Source organism: Danio rerio, chromosome 14 (assembly GCF_052040795.2).
Source record: "Danio rerio strain M-AB ecotype USA chromosome 14, GRCz13ab, whole genome shotgun sequence".
Lineage (NCBI taxonomy): Eukaryota > Metazoa > Chordata > Actinopteri > Cypriniformes > Danionidae > Danio > Danio rerio.
In genome coordinates, this window is record NC_141034.1 from 9,677,159 (window position 1) to 9,698,385 (window position 21,227).

Sequence of the window (21,227 nt, forward strand, 5' to 3'; positions counted from 1 at the left end):
AAGCCGTTATCTTTTGGCTATATATCACAATAAGGAAGGAAATACTATCGTAACTTCTGTTTCAGTTATTACTTAAAAAGGCATTTTTTCATTCACAGAAAAAACAGCACAACAATATTATAGTTTTTAAAATAGTATTTATATTAACATTTAAAGGTTGTAGCCAGTGTCTAAGCATTAAAAAGCTAATCACACCAAATGCACATCAATCATTGGACGGAAATGGGGGAAACACATTTGAGGAAACAGTTTGCTGAACCATAGTCTAGAATTCAGTCATGATTCTAGGAAACAGCAAACCAGCTTGTGATCAAATCACTTGACTCTGATCCCGTCTCCTTTTTCTGCATGCTGACTAAACAACTGAACATAAATCATTTACATAATACATTTTTAGCAAACTAAATAATAGAAATTCTGTACGTTTTTATTTCTGTATTTTACTACTTTTAATCAACCTTATGCAAAAAATGTGTTATTCATGTAAACAAAAAACTTAGTCCTGCTTGCTGGGAGCTGCTTTCAGTTCAAACCTAAAAATGCAAGTTCACTTTATTCAATAATGTGTTTTGTATTGATTAATCATTCATTTACACAATTTATTCTATTTTAAGTTACTAGTTCATTAATACAGCAACGTTATATAATTAAGGTAAAGTTGGTTTAATATTCACACATTCTGACTTTCTCCTTAATAATAACATTTCAGAAAAGTAAGCAAATTCTAAATGCCAATCACTACTGAAGTACAACATTGTTCAGTCAAATAAAGTGCTAATGTTGTCTTCAAGTCATAATCACATGTGATTTCAGACTGAATATTCAAAGTACACTGCAAATTTTAGATAGTAGATTTAACTACCTTAGAGTTAAAATTAACACTCCCTCAGAGTTTATATAGGAACCACTATAAGTGTTAAAAATAACACTTTTGAAAGTGTTAACATTATCAACACCAAGAGAGTGTTGATTAGCAAACTCTTATTGTGTAAAATATCTGTTAAACTTCCGAAAAAATACCAGCAGCTGTGGTTGCCAGAATCTTTCTGTGAAAAATATGGAAGTTTTATAGAACTGTATAAATGTACGAAATATAACCATGAACTAATACAGTGTTTAGTTTACAAAATCATAGCTTAGTGCACAAAAATGTAAAGTCTTTAAATGCAATAATGTGTTCACGTGTGATTGCAACTAGCAAACAGATTTTGACTGCATTAGTAACTACACAGTCACCTTTAAACAAAAGAAGATGCAGCATAACATTAAATACTCTTTAGTTCATCTTGGACTTGAACACAGACGCTACTAACCTCCACAATGGTGACACAAAAACCGTTTTGCTGTTTTTTTTCTTCCTTTTTTGATTTTACGGAAAAATACCAGCCGCTGTGGTTGCCAGTAATCTGCTGTTTTCAACATTTTACATTCATGAATTCAGTTTACAAAATATTTCTGTTAAAAACACATTCCACAGTCTGTATTTTTCATCGAACACCATGGTTAAACAATACAGGGTCATGTCAGAAGTTGTCAATGAACAAATGGGCGAATATAAAACCGACTTTACCTTTTATCCACTGTTTACCAGGCATGCGTTCATACACTGTAAAGTTGCTATTAAATTTGCACATTCGTTTACTGACAACTAGTGACATGCTCCCTATATTGTTTAACATGGTAATAGAATGGAGTATTCAGTGTGAAATTGCACGTATGAATTTAAATCAAAATTAGCATTTCACCATTTAGAATTTGCACAAAATACTTTTCTAAAATTATATTATTAAGGAGAAAGTCTGAATGTGGGGATATAAAACCAACTTTACCTCAACCGTATACAGAATCTTCTGAACATACAGAAGATATAAAAAACTGCCTTCTTTCATCTCCGCAATATTGCACGGATCAGACCATTTCTCTGATGCAGAGAGGCTTATCCATGCCTTCATCACATCACGTCTTGATTTTTGTACTTTGTACTGACTTTTTGGGGGTTTACCTGCAAGTTCTCTCAGAAGACTACAATATATACAAAATTCCGCTGCACGGGTTCTAACACACACATCATCACGCCACCACATTATTCCTGTGCTACAACAATTACACTGGCTTCCTGTAAAATCACGGTTTGATTTTAACTTTTAAAGCAGTGCATGGGTTAGCACCCAGTTACATCTGCAACCTGTTGACCCTCGCCACCGGAGCCTGCAGTCTTCGTTCTGCAGACTTACATTGCATCAGCCACGGTGTAAACTCAAGACCATGGGTGGGAGGGCTTTTTACCGTATACAGAATCTTCTGAACATACAGAAGATATAAAAAACTGCCTTCTTTCATCTCCGCAATATTGCACGGATCAGACCATTTCTCTGATGCAGAGAGGCTTATCCATGCCTTCATCACATCACGTCTTGATTTTTGTACTTTGTACTGACTTTTTGGGGGTTTACCTGCAAGTTCTCTCAGAAGACTACAATATATACAAAATTCCGCTGCACGGGTTCTAACACACACATCATCACGCCACCACATTATTCCTGTGCTACAACAATTACACTGGCTTCCTGTAAAATCACGGTTTGATTTTAACTTTTAAAGCAGTGCATGGGTTAGCACCCAGTTACATCTGCAACCTGTTGACCCTCGCCACCGGAGCCTGCAGTCTTCGTTCTGCAGACTTACATTGCATCAGCCACGGTGTAAACTCAAGACCATGGGTGGGAGGGCTTTTTCACACAGTGCACCTAAGCTTTGGAATGTACTCTCCATCAGCATTAGAAATGCTGCCTCTGGACTGTTTTAAGAAACTTCTTAAGACTCACCTTTTTAGCATAGCTTTTAACTTAGGATGATCATTTTGTTTAACTTTTTATTTCTATTTTATGCTTCATATTTTTATTGTTTTATTGTATCTTTTATTGTTGTGCTGTTTTGTTTGCCTTGTGTATTAGTGTTTTGCCTGTAGCGCTTTAAGTATAAAGCGCATTACAAATCAAATGTATTATTTTATATATTATTCTATATTATGCAACAGGCAACTATCAATGTTTTGATATTAATATATGGATTTGTGAGCTTTTAGTTTATCTGACTTACTGTATACATGCATATCAGACACAGTTAATAACATGACTTGCGTAAATTACAAGCAACACGATTTCACAAAAGTTAATAACTGAAATAACGTACAGTAAAAGCTATAATAGATGTGAAGTTGGTTTTATAATTATATTCGGATATTCAGACATTCTCCTTAAATGTCATTAAAGTATTTGCAAATTCTAAATAGGAAAATCATAAAAGCAGCCAGTGACTAGCAAAGTACAACATTGTCCACAATCAATTAGATAATGTTAAATGTTGTTTTGAAGACATACTTGCAAGCTAATTTCGATCGAATATTCAACGTAACATGGTAAACAATATACAGACTGCTAAATGAACGAATGTGCGAATATAAAACCAACTTTACCTCTATAAAGCTATACAATAATCGCACTAGTTGTAGTTATTATTGACTAGTCTATAGGACATCAAAACGACGAAAAATAATAAAATAACAGTGTCTACGTGACATTAGTCTGATGATAAAATACTGTTGATGAAATCAGATGAAGTCGATGATATGATCTGTTGATCGATCATCATCCGCTATATGTACGTTACCTGAGATTCTGACGGACAAACAGCCGCTCGTGCTCCTCTCTTTGACGTCTTTAACCCACAGTGGCATAAACAGCACTTTCATTGCCTTACAAACATGTCTGAAATGCTAGGATTGATCAAAATAGCGCCGGTGTGTGTAAATCCAGAAATCAACAAACGTCACTGTCTTCCGCGTTTCGTCATTCACTGGCGACCACGAAGAGATGTCTGCATTGCGTCACACACGCGCGCGCACGAGCTGTTTGTTGGTACTGTACGGTAGATAGTGCTGATTTAATCATTTTGATGTGATTAGGTTTGTATTGTGAAATAAAGCACTAGGTTTGCGATGCAATTTAAAGATATGGATGTTTTAACGAGTTCTGTAGTCTACATAAAAAAAACGAGCAGTGGTGGAAAGATTGTTGAAAAATCATACTCAAGTAAAAGTACCATTACTTGCCCAAAATGTAGTGCAAGTAGAGAAAAAGTATGTAAATATTGCTCAAAAAAATGTAGAAAAATCATACTCAAGTAAAAATACTATTACTTGCCCAAAATGTAGTGCAAGTAGAGTAAAAGTATGTAAATATTACTCAAAAAAAAAAAGTAAAAAATAGCCCTTTCAGGCCCGTAGCCAGTCTGGTGAAAGGGGTGGTTCTTTTTTTCTCAAAAAGTGGATTTTTTTTGCACTTATACACCTCAGTTTCTATTTAACTATGAGATTTAAATACTACATTTTAGTCATATATATATATATATATATATATATATATATATATATATATATATATATATATATATATATATATATATATATATATAAAATTTTTTTTTTTTTTTTTGCTGGATTAGCTAGTCAGATGTTATCATAATCACACTTTTTGATGTACTGAAAATATTTCCTGAAAAAATGCAATAAAGAAAAATTAAAACAAGACTATTTTTAAATACAAATTTATTACATCATTTATCATTAGGAAAAAATAGCAATCTGTTAAAGTTTTAAAGTAAAAAAAAGTAGCCCACTATCATTTATTAGACAAAAAACAAACTGGCCAGCACATTCAACTGTCCTCAGTCACAATTTGGCCATTTTAATAAAAATTATAATTAAAACATAATAATAATAATAAAACGATAATAATGAATTCTTTAGAAATTTTCTAGCCTCTTTGGTAAAAAAAAAAAAAAAAGTATAAAAATTCCTGAATATCAACAACACCCAGATAGCATACAAATGTAGGCCCCTTTAGGCAGTTATGTTGCACTGTTGGTCTTTTTTCGGGCCAGACAAAATAAACGTGAGCCTGAAGTGGTCCACCTGTACAATGACAAAAGGTGGCCAAGATTCCAATTAATATAAGGACCATTTAAGGCAAAGATTTGGCACTTATGGCAAAATGTAATCTGAATGTGAACCTAATGTGGCCCATGTGGAAAATGGTCAATTTGGCCCAAATGATAGAGGACAAATGTGGGCCACATTTGGCAAAAATTTGGCATAGTCATTAGAGGGTAATCTGGGTCTAAACTCAAAGTGGCTCACATGTGTAGGTGCAAATGTGGGCCAGTTATTATAAAACAAATGTGGGCCACTTTTGGCAAATATTTGGCACAGTAAGCTCTGGCTAATGTGGCTGTGAGTCTAAAGTGGTCCAGATGAGATATGACAAATGTGGCCTATTTATCCTTATACATATGTGGACCACTTTTGGCAAATATTCGGCACAGTAAGCTGTAAGCTCTGGCTAATGTGGTTGTGAGCCTAAAGTGTCCCAGATGTGATAAAACAAATGTGGCCCATTTATCCTAAAAACATATGTGGGCCACTTTTGGCAAATATTCAGTACAGTAAACTCTGGCTATGTGGGTCGGATGTAAGTGTCTGGTGTGGGCCATATCTGGGCCAAATTAAAAGCAAACTGTGGCTCAGAATAGGGTCAGTTCTGATTCATTTGAATGAATTCTGGCTGATATGTGGTATTTCTATGGCTTAATTATGGCCCAGATCTAGTAAACAAGAGCGTGCCGCCCAAGTGCCATCATTTTATGCGGTATGTGGGCTGAATTTTGCTATCTGGGTGGTCAGTGGATTTCCACATGACTATACGCACTTAGTGTGCTTAGGTGTGATGCGTCATCTTCTTGATTTGTGGATCAGTGCTTCTGGAAAATTACATTGTCGTATTCCTTACACACAGGTGACATTAATTTCAGACAAACTGATTGAACTCAGAAGTTACATACCTTCAGAATTTGCTAGAAAGCCAAGGGGCCTAGATGAGAGGTTGTGTTGGAAAGAAACAAGGCAGTTCTTACTTTATACTGGTCCAATCGCTTTGATTTTTTGCCTACTAAGGTCTATCAGAATTTTATGCTGCTATCTCTGGTATACATCTTGGCAAGTCCTACATACTGTTTGCTCTTAAATGACTTTGCCAACACACTGCTTAGATCATTTGTTAAACATTTTGGAGAAATGTACGGTCATGGGTTTTTAGTTTTGATAACATTCATGGTCTGACTCATCTTAGTGATGATGTGAAGGTGCATGGACACTTAATATAATGGTTTCCTTATGACAACTACTTGAAACAAATTAAAGGGATGGTTAGAAAACCTAGCTCACCACTGCAACAAGTTGTACGGCAAATGTCTGAACTTCATTCAAACAGTTTAAAAGATAAGGAAACATGTAAATCCAACAAAAAAAATTGAATGAGGCACTCAGATGGACCGGTTCTATATGGCTTTACAGAAACAGTCTCCCAATTCAAAAAAACTGTCATTTGATGACTATGGCTATCCCCTTTCACACAGTGATACCGGTAAATATCCTGAAAATTTGCGGAAAGACTTTACCGGTAAATTAAAAAAAGCGCTGTTCACTCAAGCGAGGACGGTACAGATTTTTTTTCCGGAAAAGACCATTCACACATCCATTCCAAAATACCTGTAAATTCTGACATCATTAACCAGAAATGACCTCTAAACTGGGCTTGTATTTGTAAACATTTGACTAAAATACAAACTCTGTAGATGGATCGTATTGTGAACAACTTTGATGAAAACATTTAGAAAAGTACTTTCGCATGTCAAGCTTGAAGGTAAACAACGGCTTATCATAAGCATCTTATCGATAAGTATTTACACAGTTGGCATTAAGAAGGAACATAGAAACGTTATCTGACTAACATCTAGCAGTTAAAAATGTGTCTGGAAAAAAATTCAAAGGCTTTTATCTTCATTAACCGCGCCGACGTAAATTCGTCTGAGTGTTCTGATTGGCTAAAGTAGACGTCTTACGTCAGCGCGTTCTAGACGTGCACGCGCTCTTTCCGGCAATATTCCTTCTGCGTTCACACAGCGCCGGCAAATTACCGGTAATGTTACCACTTCTCTTTCCGGAAAATAGCCTGTCCACCATGCTGTCCACACATACAAACCTTTCCGGAAAATTGCGGAAAGGTCTGTATGTGTGAAAGTGGTCATCAACTCATCTGAGAGGGACAGGTGTATTAAGATTAACAATAAGATTGTTTTGGTTCAAAATATAGCCTAACAGTCTCTGAGTTCGAGGAATACATTGTTTACAAAGAATATAGACATATCGCAAAGTTTTTTTGACTACCCCATTGATTCTACAAAATTGGGAATTTGCTTTTTGATGTAAGTTTGACGGTATTGTGCAGAAGTGTACGATTGCCTTTGAAGGTTGGATTTGTTATTTCAATTTTACATGCAGACCCATCCTAGGTCGCAGCCTTAGCATTGTGTTGTGTTGTGATTTTTAGCATTACATATTTTCTTGAAGAAAATTATTGATTTTTATTGATTATTAATTTTTGTGCAAATAAACATCAAGTTTATACTGTGGAGACAGCCTGTCTTCCCTAATTCTTGTAGGTGTGTATCCCGTGTTTATACCAATGTCTTCAGTTTTAAAGATCTTTAAGAAAAAGTATACATTTTTAAGTAAATGACAAGTATTTGTAAAATTATACATATAATATACTAATATCAATGAACTAGTAGTGTACTTGGTGTACTACTAGCACATGAGACTAAATTGGCAATTTATAAAAGTATGAGTTCCTATTTTAAGTTTAAAATAAATAGCACACTTTAATAAACTTATTTTTATAAGGGTGTGAATTACTTTAAGTAAAACCTCTTTCATTTTTTTATAGTTAAAAAGAGTACATATATTATAGATAGATAATGCATAGATAATATTGTTCATAACCTTACAGCTAATGTCTGTTTGTTTTTTTAAGCCATGTTTCACATTGTGGAGTTTTTGGAAACCCAAGAGGTGGAAGTTGTGCCAGCGCTTTGGGTTACAGATGAAATTTGTCAATGGCCAGCTCACTACAAAGCGGATGAATTAGTGAAGGCCGTACGGAGCCAGGAGCAGCCTGGAGTCACATGGGATGCATTTCGTGTTCAAATTTTATATACAGCTGGTATGCATATCACATGTACTTTCATGATTTAATGGTTTAACCAATCATCTCATGAGATTCTATATATTTTTACAGCAAACTACAAACATGCTTGTCTAAAACTTCCTGAAGCTGAAGCCTACACTGATCTGCAAACAGCAGAGGAAGACAAGGATGACTATCCAAAGAAAAAACGAAAACGTCTGTAAGTGCAAAAACATGTTTAAGTACCAGTTACAAGAGAAATCCAGGCAAAATGTATTTGAAATGAACAAACAAAAATGTTGGTAGCTACTGAATTTTAGACCATGCCCAGAATTGCAATCTAAAAAATAATACAATGGTCAGAACATGATGAATCAGAGCCCTCTATACTGAACTTACATATGAGACAGCAGTGCAGAAAACGTGAGTTCTTAATAAGCATGGGGCAAATGGGAAAAAAAGAATTCAGGACCAGACTACAACTATTAAGAAATCTCTTTTCCGATCTTGATTTAAAAGAGATTAAATTTTTTTTTAATTGATTGAAATTGATTTTGTATTTATTTTCTGTTTTCCATTACAAGGCCAAACATTCACTTTGAAAGTGATAGTGAGGAGGAAGTTCCTGTCAAACAAAAAATTACATTGCCTCCAGCCCCAAAAATAAAAACGCAGAACTTTGATAAACAGTCTGCAGTAAGGAGAAAAGTTCAACGGCCTGAACCACAAAAACAAAAGACAAGCCTAGATCTCAGACGGTCTCTTACAAGTCCTAAGCCTAGACAAAGTCCTGAGCCTTGGCAGTCTGTAAGAAGCCCTGAGCATAGACAATCAACAAGTCCGGAACCAAGATGCTCTGTGACTAGTCCTCAACCCCTTGAACTACATGAAAGCCAAAGACAATCAGGAACAACAATTTCAAATAGTCTGTCTTGTAAGTAATTTATGGAATTTGTGCATTTTTTTCTGTCTATAAACAATTTTTATGCATATATATATTTTAGTCTGGAGCATCCTTAATAAGGATTATTTTTCCAGTTCAACAGATAATAGTGTGTTTTTTTCCTAACATGTTCAATGGCATTATTTTCAGCTCTACTGCACAAACTTCTTACAAATCAAGAAATTATAATGGAACAACTTAAAATGATTCAGATGAACCTGCAAAATACAGGCCAACCTGTCCAGGGACAGGATTCCCTCAAGAGAGTAGTACTGCCACTCAAAGATGTGGCTGCCCTCCTTGCGTTAGAAAAACGCCTCAGAGAAGAGGAAGACCTCAAAAACAAAATGGTAATAACATCACCTTACTACATAAAAATACTACATTTCTACTAAATATACTACAAATATTTTACCATATTTTTTTTTACAAAATGGAGTAAAAACACCCAAGGGTAGTCATGACATCCAACCTAAAATACCATTCTAAATTCCAACTCAGGAAAAAGTTAAATTATACCTTTTATTAGAACTGTGTAATGAGTAAAATGTTGCTTTATGTATCCATAGATTTCTAATTTGACCTTTTCAGATCACTACCTTCAGTGTCATTGGAGGAGTTGACATTAAAGATAGTGTTTGGCGAATCATGAAGCACTGTTTTACCAACACCCTTGCCAAACAGCTCAACTGGCGTGGCATCAATGGCAAAACAGCTTTCCATGGACTGCATATGAAAGATGTAATTACTGGTGAGTGTTTAATGCATTCATATCATCACACTCATGAGTCTTCCTCCTTATTTTCCATGTCATTTTCTTGTGCATTACATTAAAACCAGAAGAACAAACAAGATCTTGTTGTTAATAGGGTGATATCGTGTGGCTAAAACAAACATTATTGTGTGTATTTGGTGTGATGCATATTTATTTTGGACAGTGTTCTTCGGTGCTTCTCATGAACTGATGTAGATTAGTGGGGGCGTGTTTAACAAGGCATTTTTGGGAGGTTTAGATGAGTCTGCTTTTAAATAGAACATGTATAGATTAGAGACTTTCATTTTTGCAGTTTTACTTGTCTAGCATATGCATGAGCAACTTGCAACACACCAAAGATACAGGAAAACATTTAATTGACGTCAGGTCTACCCTTGAATATTATTTTGTTGCATTATTGCTTTTTGAAGCATTAATTTTATAAAAAAAAAAAAAAGTTTTTGAAAATAAGTAAAAGTTGAATTTAATCATCTCAGCTGTGTATTAGTGCTTAGTCTGATATAATAACTTCATAGGTGTTATTTCTCCAAACATAGACATGGATATTAACTAGGGCTGCTCGATTATTGGAAAAATCAAAATCACGATTATTTTGGTCATCATTGTAATCACGATTATTCAAAACGATTATCAGTTGAAGTCAAAATTATTTGCCCTTCTGTAAATTTTTTTTATATATATAAATATTTCTTAAGTTATATAGAACAGGAATTTTTTTAAGTATTTCCTATAATATTTTTTTCTACTGGAGAAAGGCTTATGTTTTATTTCGGCTAGAATAAAAGCAGGTTTAAATATTTTGAAACCTATTTTAATAGCTTAATATTATTAGCCTATTTAAGAAATATATATTTTTGATTGTCTGCAGAAGAAACTACTGTTATATAATGACTTGCCTAATTACACTAATTAAGCCTTTGAATGTCACTTTAAGCTGAATACTAGTATCTTGAAAAATATCTAGTGAAATATGACGTACTCTCATCATAGCAAAGATAAAATAAATCAGTTATTAGAAATGAGTTATTAAATATGTTGTTTAAACTGTGCTTTAAGCATCTTCACTGTAAGAAAAATACTTCAGCTACAAAAGTCCTTCAGTCAAGAGCAGTGAGGGATTTTCTCCTGTTGTTGTTTGATTAATAATAAAAACAGGCGGCAACAGGAATATTGCGCACTGTCACTTTAAGAATAGTGTGGCTCTGATATGGTTTCTCTTTCACGTGTCTTTTGATTCTCAACTTGTTTGTTTATTACACAAACGAGGGTTAATATGAATAATTACTAAACACCGCGCTCTGACAAAAATGTGCATGTATTTGACCATTAAAGCGCTCACATTAAGATGGCGTTAGATGTGTGTGCTCTGATCGTCTCTGAGCCTGTCCGAGGCTAAGCGTGGTGCGCACACACACAGAGTGTGTGCTCTTTTGCGCTCTTAAAAATATGAATGATGTGCATCCCGTGCTGCAAAAGTTACATTACAGTACATGCTTTTAATCATTTTCACGTGGAACTGAGCTTTGCAGAGCAACAAATGTGTACAACTGGAAAGGGGGTGGTATATGATGGAATAATCGTTTATCTCTGTGAATGGTTTTTCACAATCGTTAGAAGCCGAAATCAAAAACGGATTTTCAATTAATTGCACAGCCCTACTAATTCATATGGTTTTGTACTTGTAAATACAATGCATAGCCAAAACCAATATGTTTACCTAGATCAAACTCATGATATGGGGAAATCACTTAGCATTACAATTAGGTAACAAGATTGCAAGTTCAATATATTTAACGGCAAACATAAAACACTTTGCTAAAAAAAAAGACTTTGACTTAACACAAACTAACACATTCACACTGTTGCAGAAAGTAAAAACGGAAGAAAAGAAAAAGTTTAAAAGGATGCACTGATGGAATCCCAAGTTTAGCAATGTATTTGCAAGACCAGCTGAGTGAACAATCAACCATTAAATGTACCTTTCTATCATTTATAGTTTTGGTGGTCAATTCTCTGGAGTGATGCCTTAGGAAGCCAATCATGTTGGTGGGTGGTGGCTGCTGGAGTGAAGTTCCGTTGCAAGTTTAAAGCTTACAGCGGGTTAAGACTGTAGTCTACAGATTTAGGTCATAAGCTGCATCTCTACGACCATTTGTCTGATCAAAGTTGACATGTTCTCAGATAGTATATTGCAGTGTCTGATGTCACGAGGTTGGTTCCGGTTCCTCAACTGAACAGAAGGAAGTAATGAACTTAACACAGTGACTGGAAAGCCTAATTCAACCCAATGAAGTTGTGGACGTGCAGCTGGTGCAAACACAAGCATCAAATTTGTGTCCAATATAAAAATATATATTTATTTACGATCATTTGATGCACTTTGGTCCACTCTCTGTATTATGCTGCCTGACTGCCTGTCTGGGATTCAACCATGGTAGTAACGGAGTGAACACAGAGACTGGACAACCTAATTTAACCAAATGCATGAAGTTGTGGACATGTATCGCAGAGCTGGTGCAAATACAAGCATTTAAGTGGCTTAAGTTGTGTATTTTTCTTATGTTAATACCTTTTCGTTTATTGCATTTTGGTTCACCGCTGCTCCAGCGCTGCCCGACGAGGCGATTTACATTCAGACTAATGCAATGATTAAATAGATACATGACTTCATGCTTTACTAAGTCACATTCGTGTGTATTGTCAAGACATATTCCCTTTTCAAGTCGATCAAGTCGATCTCTCAACATGTTTGAAGGATAAAAATCTGCCATGTGAAAAAGCGATCTTAGTTTGTTTTGAACACAAAAAGAGGTGAGTAGCTGTAGTAATGAAAAGTGTTAATTTGTCCGTAGTGTACGAGTGTGATTGCCTGTGTGTGGATGTTTCCCAGAGATGGGTTGCGGCTGGAAGGGCATCCATTGCGTAAAAACACATATGTGTATATATATGTTTATGTATATATGTATATGTGTGTCTAATATAAATTTTTATATCAGATTATTGTATCTGCACCTGCTCCACATCCACAACTTCACACATTGGGTTAAATTATGCTTTCCTGTCTCCGTGTTCAGTCCATTACTTCCACTGTATCTGTTCAGCTGAGGGAACGGAACCAACCCCGTGACATCAGACACAGCGATATTCTAAGATGGCGGCACCCTAGGTCTAAAATCTATAGTAAAACATGCCGATTTCTTTAAAATAGCTATATTAATGGAATTTAATATATTTTCATTAAGGTGGAATCCAATGTACAAAATAATGTAAACTTTACTGAGTGCTTGATATTTTCCCTTTAAAGTTATGTGACAATGTTAAGTTGTAGAGATCTTCGCGAGACTAAATTTTGAATCCTGCTCCCGCCCGCACCCGCCAGGTTTTAGCCCGAACCCGACCGCTCACGCTTACATTCAGCATTTGTTGTCCTGCTGCCCGACCTGCCCCGTTTTCTACCCGCCGCGCCCGATCCCGCTAAAGAGCGGGGGGAGAACAAAACCAAAAACCACCCAGCTATACAGAGTCCAGACAGCCTATAACAAGCTGTCTGTATAAACACACACACATAAGCACCAAGCACACACACACAGACAAAGCTCTATCTCTCTCTCATTCGCGCGCACCAAACACACACACAGGCAAAGCTCTCTCACTCATTGGCGCGCGCACACACATACACACACACACACACACAGACACACACATACACACAGCAACAAACAAGATAAACACAGCATCGTGCTATTTCATTTACACCTAACATACGCATGCTCACCCGGGAGTCGGGAGCGATATTGCTATACGGCCCACTCCCGTCCCAAATTAAACCAGTTAACGACCGTTCCCGCGCTTTATTCGGAAATATATTCCTGCGCTGCAGAAATCTGGTCGGGTCCTGCGGCTCCTTTGCAGACCTCTATTAAGATGTATGATTTAGAAGCTTATCATGTGGGCAAATCTTCCAAATTGACCCAGCAGAAGTCCTAAACATATCCAATAGAGAGTCACAAAGCCATCTGCTTGGGTGAAACAAACTCACTGTGTTTTAATGTTCTCAGCAAGGGGTTGTGATGGGAAAAAGTGTGATTTAATAAAGGCCTTACCTTAGTGCAACCTCAGTCCAGTGGTGTCTGGAGTTCCTACACAGTGGTACAGTATGTAAACATTTGAAAACTTGTTATTTTGTAAACAACAAGGCATTCTCTGTTAACCTTATAAAGGCCTGAATGAAATCAGAAAAGACAGTTCAGTATGATGTTCCAAGCATGTGTCAAACTTGCATCTTTGTCCACCACCAGAACATCTTTAAAGTTTTACTATTGAGCTCTACATTTTGCACTTGATTCTTGGGTCACCAGACTATTTATATTTTTAGGGACTGTGAGAAACAACAGGCTCACAGCAGCAGCAACGGATCAAGAGGTAGAGTTTTACATTAAAAGATGGCTTCAACTTGCCAGTGACCGAGATGGAGGGAGAAGAGAAAGAGAGGAGCGAAGACGCAGTCTCCAGAAAAACTGTAAGTTGGTTGCAATGTTTGTTTTATGACATTTCTGGAAGCAAAGCACACAACTCCAAACTAAATGCAGAAAATAATATTAGTTAAATAAATTAGTTCTTATTATTTGCAATATTTTATTGACAACTTTTTTATTTTTTATTATTGAAAGGTTTACAAGATGGCACTGATGGACCCAGTCAAGAAGAACACTAAATAAAAAATAAATGTCTTTACATAGTGTGATTTGCCATGTTTTTTTTTTTTATTAGGGACCGAGCATATACGTTGCGTAGGCCCTATTGGAATTGCTCTGTATTTTTTATTAGGGACCAAGCACCGGAATAGTGCGTATACTGTAGGCCCTATTGGAATTGCTCCGTTTCTTCTTCTCTAGAATAAATCGCAATTTTGAGGGTCGAAACATGCTCAAACTCATGAAAGTTTGCACACGCACCAGAGGTGGCGAAAATTTATGCTTGTTATAGGTTTCGGAAGTGGGTGTGGCAAGATGACTCGACAGCGCCACCTATGCACGTTTGACCGACTGGCCCCTAAACTATGATTCACACACACATACGAAAATTGGCACACACATCAAACATGCCAAAACCTACAAAAAAGTCTCTTGGAATGAAATCTCAAACCCAACAGAAAGTCATATATTTTAAACTTCCTCTGCCGAAAAAGTGAAATTTTTTTTGCTGTTTCCAGGCGTTGTATTTTAATGAATTCCTCCTAAGGATTTTCTCAGATCAACATCAAAATTGGGTTTTTGTCATCTAAAGGCTTTGGTGACGTTAAATTGCGAAGATCTAGGGCCTCTATCATACACTCGGCGTAATGTGGTGCAAGGCGCGACGCAATAATTTTCAGCTTGGTGCAAGAGTTGTCTTGAGGTGTTGCGCCACGCTGTTTAAATAGCAAATGCATTTGCGCTGATATGTGCGCCCATAGGCGTTCTAATCTGAAAAGGAGGCGTTCTGAGGCGCATTGCTGGCGCGTTGCTATTTTGCTTAATTATAGTGTTTGTAATTAACCTTTTTTTTTTTAAATTAATTTGCAAAAATGTAAAGAGATCTTTTTTTATGACACTAAACGGTGCAATAATTTTAGGATTGTTTTCCGTTGTAACTTTTTTAAAACTTAAACATTTTTGATAACTGATTCACTTTTTTCTTTTATTATTTTCGACAGTGTTCTTTTTTTGTAAAGCTGTTTTGTGTTCATTTTATTGTCTATTTTTGGTGGAATTCATTTCCAAAGATGTCAAATGCTATTTTCACTAATTTTTTATTCATATTTTGTTGTTGTCAAATTCCAATAATAATAATAATAATAATAATAATAATAAATTGTTTAATTACTTCAGGAATATTTTCTTTTATACCTCATTTTAAAATAAGCAGGCCATTTTTATTTGTCTTTACTGAATGTTAAAATATTGTTAAATATTATTTTGTTTATAAAGTGATTCTTACAAAGCTATTTTGTGTTTGTTTGTCATTGAGTAAAATATATTGTGTGTTCTATTTAGGGTAAAGTTATAGTTTTTTACAATTTCATTCAGCAAGTGGGCCATATGAACAACGAAAGTGGGGAAAGTCCAGAGTTAATATAACTATGAACAGTGGCACACATTAGGGTAGTTTCATGGTCATTATTCCATGTGGTATGTAGGTAGGGCATATGTAAGTGTCAGGCTTGGGCTAAATCTGGGCCAGAATAAATCTAGATTGTGGCCCAGAATAGGGTCAGTTTAGTAATATGTGGTATTGTTTTGGCTTAATTGTGGCCCATATCTAAAAAAACAGGAGCAGAATGCCCAAGTGCCATCATTCCATGCGGTATGTGGGCCGGATGCAAGTGTCTGGTGTAGGCCGAATCTGGGCCAGAATAAAAGCACACTGTGGCCCAGAATATAGTCAGTTCTGGTTCATTTGCTTGAATTCTGCCTGACGTGGAATAGCTGTGACTTAATTGTGGCCCATATTTGGCAAACAGTAGTGGACCACCCAATTGCCATCATCCATGTGGTATGTAGGCCAGATTTAAGTGCCTGAAGTGGGCCGGATATGGACCAGAATAAAAGCAGAATGTGGCCCAGAATAGGGTCAGTTCTGGTTAATTCGGTTGAATTCTGGCTTATATGTGGAATGGCTATGGCTTAATTGTGGCCTATATCTGGCACACAGGAGTGGACCGCCCTATTGCCATCATTCCATGCGGCATGTGGGCCGGATTTAAGTGTCTGATGTGGGCCGGATCTGAGCCAGAATAAAAGCAGAATGTGGCTCAGAATAGGGTAAGTTCTGGTTCATTTGGTTGAATTCTGGCTAATATGTGGTATTGTTTTGACTTAATTGTGGCCCATATCTGAAAAAAAAGAGCAGAACGCCCAAGTGCCATCATTCCTTGTGGTATGTGGGCCGGATGCAATTGTCTGGTGTGGGCCGGATCTGGGCCAGAATAAAAACACATTGTGGCCCAGAATATAGTCAGTTCTGGTTCATTTGTTTGAATTCTAGCTGACATGTGGAATGGCTATGGCTTAATTGTGGCCCATATTTGGCAAACAGGAGTGGACCGCCCAATTGCCATCATCCATGTGGTATGTAGGCCAGATTTAAGTGCCTGAAGTGGGCTGGATATGGACCAGAATAAAAGCAGAATGTGACCCAGAATAGGGTCAGGTCTGGTTCATTTGGTTGAATTTTGGCTGACATGTGGAATGGCTATGGCTTAATTGTGGCCCATATCTGGCACACAGGAGTGGACCGCCCAATTGCCATCATCCATGTGGTATGTAGGCCAGATTTAAGTGCCTGAAGTGGGCCGGATATGGACCAGAATAAAAGCAGAATGTGGCCCAGAATAGGGTCAGTTCTGGTTCATTTGGTTGAATTCTGGCTTATATGTGGAATGGCTATGGCTTAATTGTGGCCTATATCTGGCACACAGGAGTGGACCGCCTATTGCCATCATTCCATGCGGCATGTGGGCCGGATTTAAGTGTCTGATGTGGGCCGGATCTGAGCCAGAATAAAAGCAGAATGTGGCTCAGAATAGGGTAAGTTCTGGTTCATTTGGTTGAATTCTAGCTAATATGTGGTATTGTTTTGACTTAATTGTGGCCCATATCTGAAAAAAAGAGCAGAACGCCCAAGTGCCATCATTCCATGTGGTATGTGGGCCGGAAGCAATTGTCTAGTGTGGGCCGGATCTGGGTCAGAATAAAAACACATTGTGGCCCAGAATATAGTCAGTTCTGGTTCATTTGGTTGAATTCTAGCTGACATGTGGAATGGCTATGGCTTAATTGTGGCCCATATTTGGCAAACAGGAGTGGACCGCCCAATTGCCATCATCCATGTGGTATGTAGGCCAGATTTAAGTGCCTGAAGTGGGCTGGATATGGACCAGAATAAAAGCAGAATGTGACCCAGAATAGGGTCAGGTCTGGTTCATTTGGTTGAATTCTGGCTTATATGTGGAATGGCTATGGCTTAATTGTGGCCCATATCTGGCACACAGGAGTGGACCGCCCAATTGCCATCATTCCATGCGGCATGTGGGCCGGATTTAAGTGTCTGATGTGGGCCAGATCTGAGCCAGAATAAAAGCAGAATGTGGCTCAGAATAGGGTAAGTTCTGGTTCATTTGGTTGAATTCTGGCTAATATGTGGGATTGTTTTGCCTTAATTGTGGCCCATATCTGAAAAACAAGAGCAGAATGCCCAAGTGCCATCATTCCATGCGCTATGTGGGCCGGATGCAAGTGTCTGGTGTGGGCCGGATCTGGGCTAGAATAAAAGCACATTGTGGCCCAGAATATAGTCAGTTCTGGTTCATTTGCTTGAATTCTGGCTGACGTGGAATACCTATGACTTAATTGTGGCCCATATTTGGCAAACAGGAGTGGATCGCCCAATTGCCATCATCCATGGGGTATGTAGGCCTGATTTAAGTGTCTGATGTGGGCCGGATTTGGGCCAGAATAAAAGCAGAATGTGGCCCAGAATAGGGTCAGTTCTGGTTCATTTGGTTGAATTCTGGCTAATATGTGGTATTGTTTTGACTTAATTGTGGCCCATATCTGGCAAACAGGAGTGGACCGCCCTATTGCCATCATTCCATGCAGTATGTGGGCCGGATTTAAGTGTCTAGTGTGGGCCGGATTTAAGTCATATGAATTTTGCCAGCTGGGTAGCCACAATATATTTAAATTATGGTCCGCTTCTGGTGCTTCACCTTTTTATTTTATTTCAGGAATAAAGTCCAAGATTTAGAATAAAGTTACCAGTAAAATATTTTCTCTGTTTATAAACAATTCACTAGTGAAAGTCAACTTCTCTTACATCAGATTATAGTCGAAGCAACAGCCGACAGAGGATCCATTTGGTCTTAAAGCCTTTTTCGATGGATTATTTTCATTATTTATGATGGCATAGCAGTCAAAATAGGACAAATGAGCTCATGTATGGGACAAATCCTGGACCTTTGTCAGTAAAGAGTTGGTCTTCCGAGCCACCGAACACCCCCTGGCTACAGGCCTGAAAAGTTAGAACACGTTTTATGCTTATGGTAAACATGTTTTTAATAGAATTTTGGCTGTAAAAGCGCTCCTACATGTGTTATAGGTGCAGGTCAGATTTTCTCCAGGTCATAATTTATTTTGTTTATATTAATTTATGTCTAAAAAATTATTAGACCTGTCCTGTTTCATCTGGAATGCATCCCAGATCACCTTCTGAAGTGGTTTGAGCGATCGAATTTATATCCGGTCACAATAAAAGCAATGAAGTGATCAAACAGCCTCACAAACACAGATGTGACGGGATTAGCGCCTTTTGCTGTGAAGTGACATCTGACGGCTGATGACTCTGCTTGCTATTAAAGCCTTTGTCGGACAGTTATTTAAAAGAAAAAGGCAAACATAGGGAAAGGGAGGTCATGTACTGGACAAGTCAATAAATATACAGGACGTACCGGCTAATGCGACCAGTTAGCCTAGAACAGGGGTGGGCAAACTCGGTCCTGGAGGGCCGGTGTCCTGCACAGTTTAGCTCCAACTCTAATCAAACACACCTGCTTGTAGATTTCTAGTGATCTTGAAGACACTGATTAGTTTGTTCAGGTGTGTTTGACTAGTGTTGGAACTAAACTCTGCAGGGACACCGGCCCTCAGGATCAAGTTTGCCGATACCTGGCCTAGAACCTCATGGATAGGGACAGATTTTCATCTGTTAGGAAGTAAGTTTGGCAGTCTTTTTGAACATATGTTCAATATTGTGCGATAATGATGCCGCTGCCTGTCTTTTCTGCCTTTCTTGCTCTTTTCGACCCACAGCGTTACTCAGTATGGATGTTACATCAAATTCAAATGTTACTACTCAGTGGGTTTTGACACGTGACTCGCGTCACACTATTGTGGCTTTGAGGCTCTATGGGATTCAAATTACTAGCCAGAGTTATTTAAAATTACACTTTATCACAATATATACTAAATTTAAATATATTAATATAATAAATATATTCTATAATGTTAAATTACATAAAATAAATAAAAAGACAAATTCTGGACCTTTTAGCCATGGGGGGTGGTTCGTTCAAACCCCCCGAACCCTGGCTACGGGCATGCCTTTTAAAAGTACTTATGAGTAGTGAGTATTAAGCTGTAAAAAGCTGATGTTCACATGTAATTTGTGGAAATGTGTGTAAACGTAACATTCTGTAGTGCGTTTAGTTATTGTTTAAGGCCATTTTGGTCATCATACAGTAAACATCTGTCATCTCCTCATCAGTAGCATGCAGTCTAAACAGTCTCTCGATCATTGGGTGTAAAGATTTTTAACATCTTCTTGGACAATTTTAATGCTTCCAAACAGTTTGCTGCCATTATAAAGCATCCATGTCTTGAGGTAGTTCATAATGAAGCAATTTACTTTCTATGTGCGATTTGATTGGACAGGAATCACAGGATTAATATTTCTAATCTCCATAGACAGGAAAAAACTAAGTAGGCCTAGTGACTGCAGGTTGAAGGAAAGTAGAGGAGTAAAAGTACCGATACTGCACTAAAATGTACTCAAGGGAAAGTAAAAGTACACATTTTTAAAACTACTTTGTAAATTACATTTCCTGGGAAAAACTACTCAATTACAATAATTTGAGTTTTTGTATTTGTTACTTCACACCATTTGAAACAAGATATAACGTTAATAAAAAAAAGTACATCCAGGGTGTCTACTGGGTCTTAAAAAGTCTTAAATTTTAAAAACTAAATTTTAGGCCCCAAAAGAGTCTTAAATTCACAGCAATATTGGGTTGTTCGTCTTAAATCATTTTAAATAGGTCTTAATTTTGCTTTGTCTAATGCATTTCAGTTGGGCCGACAACCATCCAATCAACAATACATCTCAATAAAACTTTATTTTTTATCTTTAAGTATTTTGTAGCTGTTAGACATTTTAACAGCACATTCTCTAAATTTAATTCTCTAATCAGGAAAAAAAAAAAACAATCACACAATTCCTCATGATAATGCTAGGAACAAATCTCAACCCTGCAAAAGTCTAAAATTCTTTCATTCTCAATGTTCTAAGAAGGGTCTTAAAAAGTCTTAAATTTGACTTGATGAATCCTGCAGAAACCCCGACATTATTTTAAAGCCTTGAATCTATTCTTTGCATTGCAAATAAAAACCTGATTATGGACATGACTTTTCTTGTTTTGTCCTTTGCTTTTTTTTTTTTTAAATGTAAATGTTGTATTGTAATTTATTGCCCTTGTATTTTGAAGAATATTGCTGATATAATAATTCAAAATTTTCCTTTTATTTTTTCTCCTCCTACAATCTAATGGATGTATTGAGGAAAAAAATTCCCAAAGAAATTCATGATTAGGCTATATGAAGGATAAGGCATTCAC

The 21,227-nt window shown here is 36.9% G+C and overlaps 2 protein-coding genes and 1 long non-coding RNA gene across 8 annotated transcripts in view; 2 read left to right on the plus strand and 1 right to left on the minus strand.

Annotated features, from left to right (window-relative positions):
• Nucleotides 1-3,857, minus strand: part of vamp7 (vesicle associated membrane protein 7) — a 33,155-nt gene extending 29,298 nt beyond the window's left edge. For all 3 annotated transcript variants that reach the window (XR_015506645.1, XM_087280278.1, NM_001442200.1), the window contains exon 1: nucleotides 3,670-3,857. The gene's annotated coding sequence lies outside the window, so the exon portion shown is untranslated. The remainder of the gene's footprint in view (nucleotides 1-3,669) is intronic.
• On the plus strand, nucleotides 1,369-3,826 carry LOC147833861 (uncharacterized). Its single transcript, XR_015507234.1, has 2 exons — nucleotides 1,369-1,529; nucleotides 2,277-3,826. It is a non-coding gene; the product is annotated as an uncharacterized LOC147833861 (long non-coding RNA).
• Nucleotides 3,858-6,970: 3,113 nt separating the features above from the next.
• Nucleotides 6,971-14,538, plus strand: LOC100005318 (uncharacterized). 4 transcript variants are annotated; one of them, XM_087281165.1, is made up of 8 exons: nucleotides 6,971-7,166; nucleotides 7,929-8,117; nucleotides 8,193-8,301; nucleotides 8,666-9,015; nucleotides 9,175-9,374; nucleotides 9,616-9,775; nucleotides 14,175-14,318; nucleotides 14,470-14,538. In XM_087281165.1, the coding sequence occupies exons 2-8, from the start codon at nucleotides 7,931-7,933 to the stop codon at nucleotides 14,511-14,513; spliced, it is 1,194 nt and encodes a 397-aa protein (XP_087137291.1). In that variant the 5' UTR covers nucleotides 6,971-7,166; nucleotides 7,929-7,930; the 3' UTR covers nucleotides 14,514-14,538. The 4 variants fall into 4 exon arrangements, with proteins under 4 accessions (XP_087137291.1, XP_087137290.1, XP_087137288.1 ...); XM_087281164.1 differs by having other exon boundaries at nucleotides 6,971-7,123; XM_087281162.1 differs by having other exon boundaries at nucleotides 6,971-7,034.
• The last annotated feature ends 6,689 nt before the right edge of the window (nucleotides 14,539-21,227 follow it).

Coding starts and splice junctions, on each gene's coding strand:
- LOC100005318 (XM_087281165.1), top strand. CDS start 7,931: ATGTTTCACATTGTGGAGTTTTTGGAAACCCAAGAGGTGGAAGTTGTG. Junction 8,118..8,192: donor TCAAATTTTATATACAGCTG/GTATGCATATCA, acceptor ATATTTTTACAG/CAAACTACAAACATGCTTGT. Junction 8,302..8,665: donor AAGAAAAAACGAAAACGTCT/GTAAGTGCAAAA, acceptor TTCCATTACAAG/GCCAAACATTCACTTTGAAA.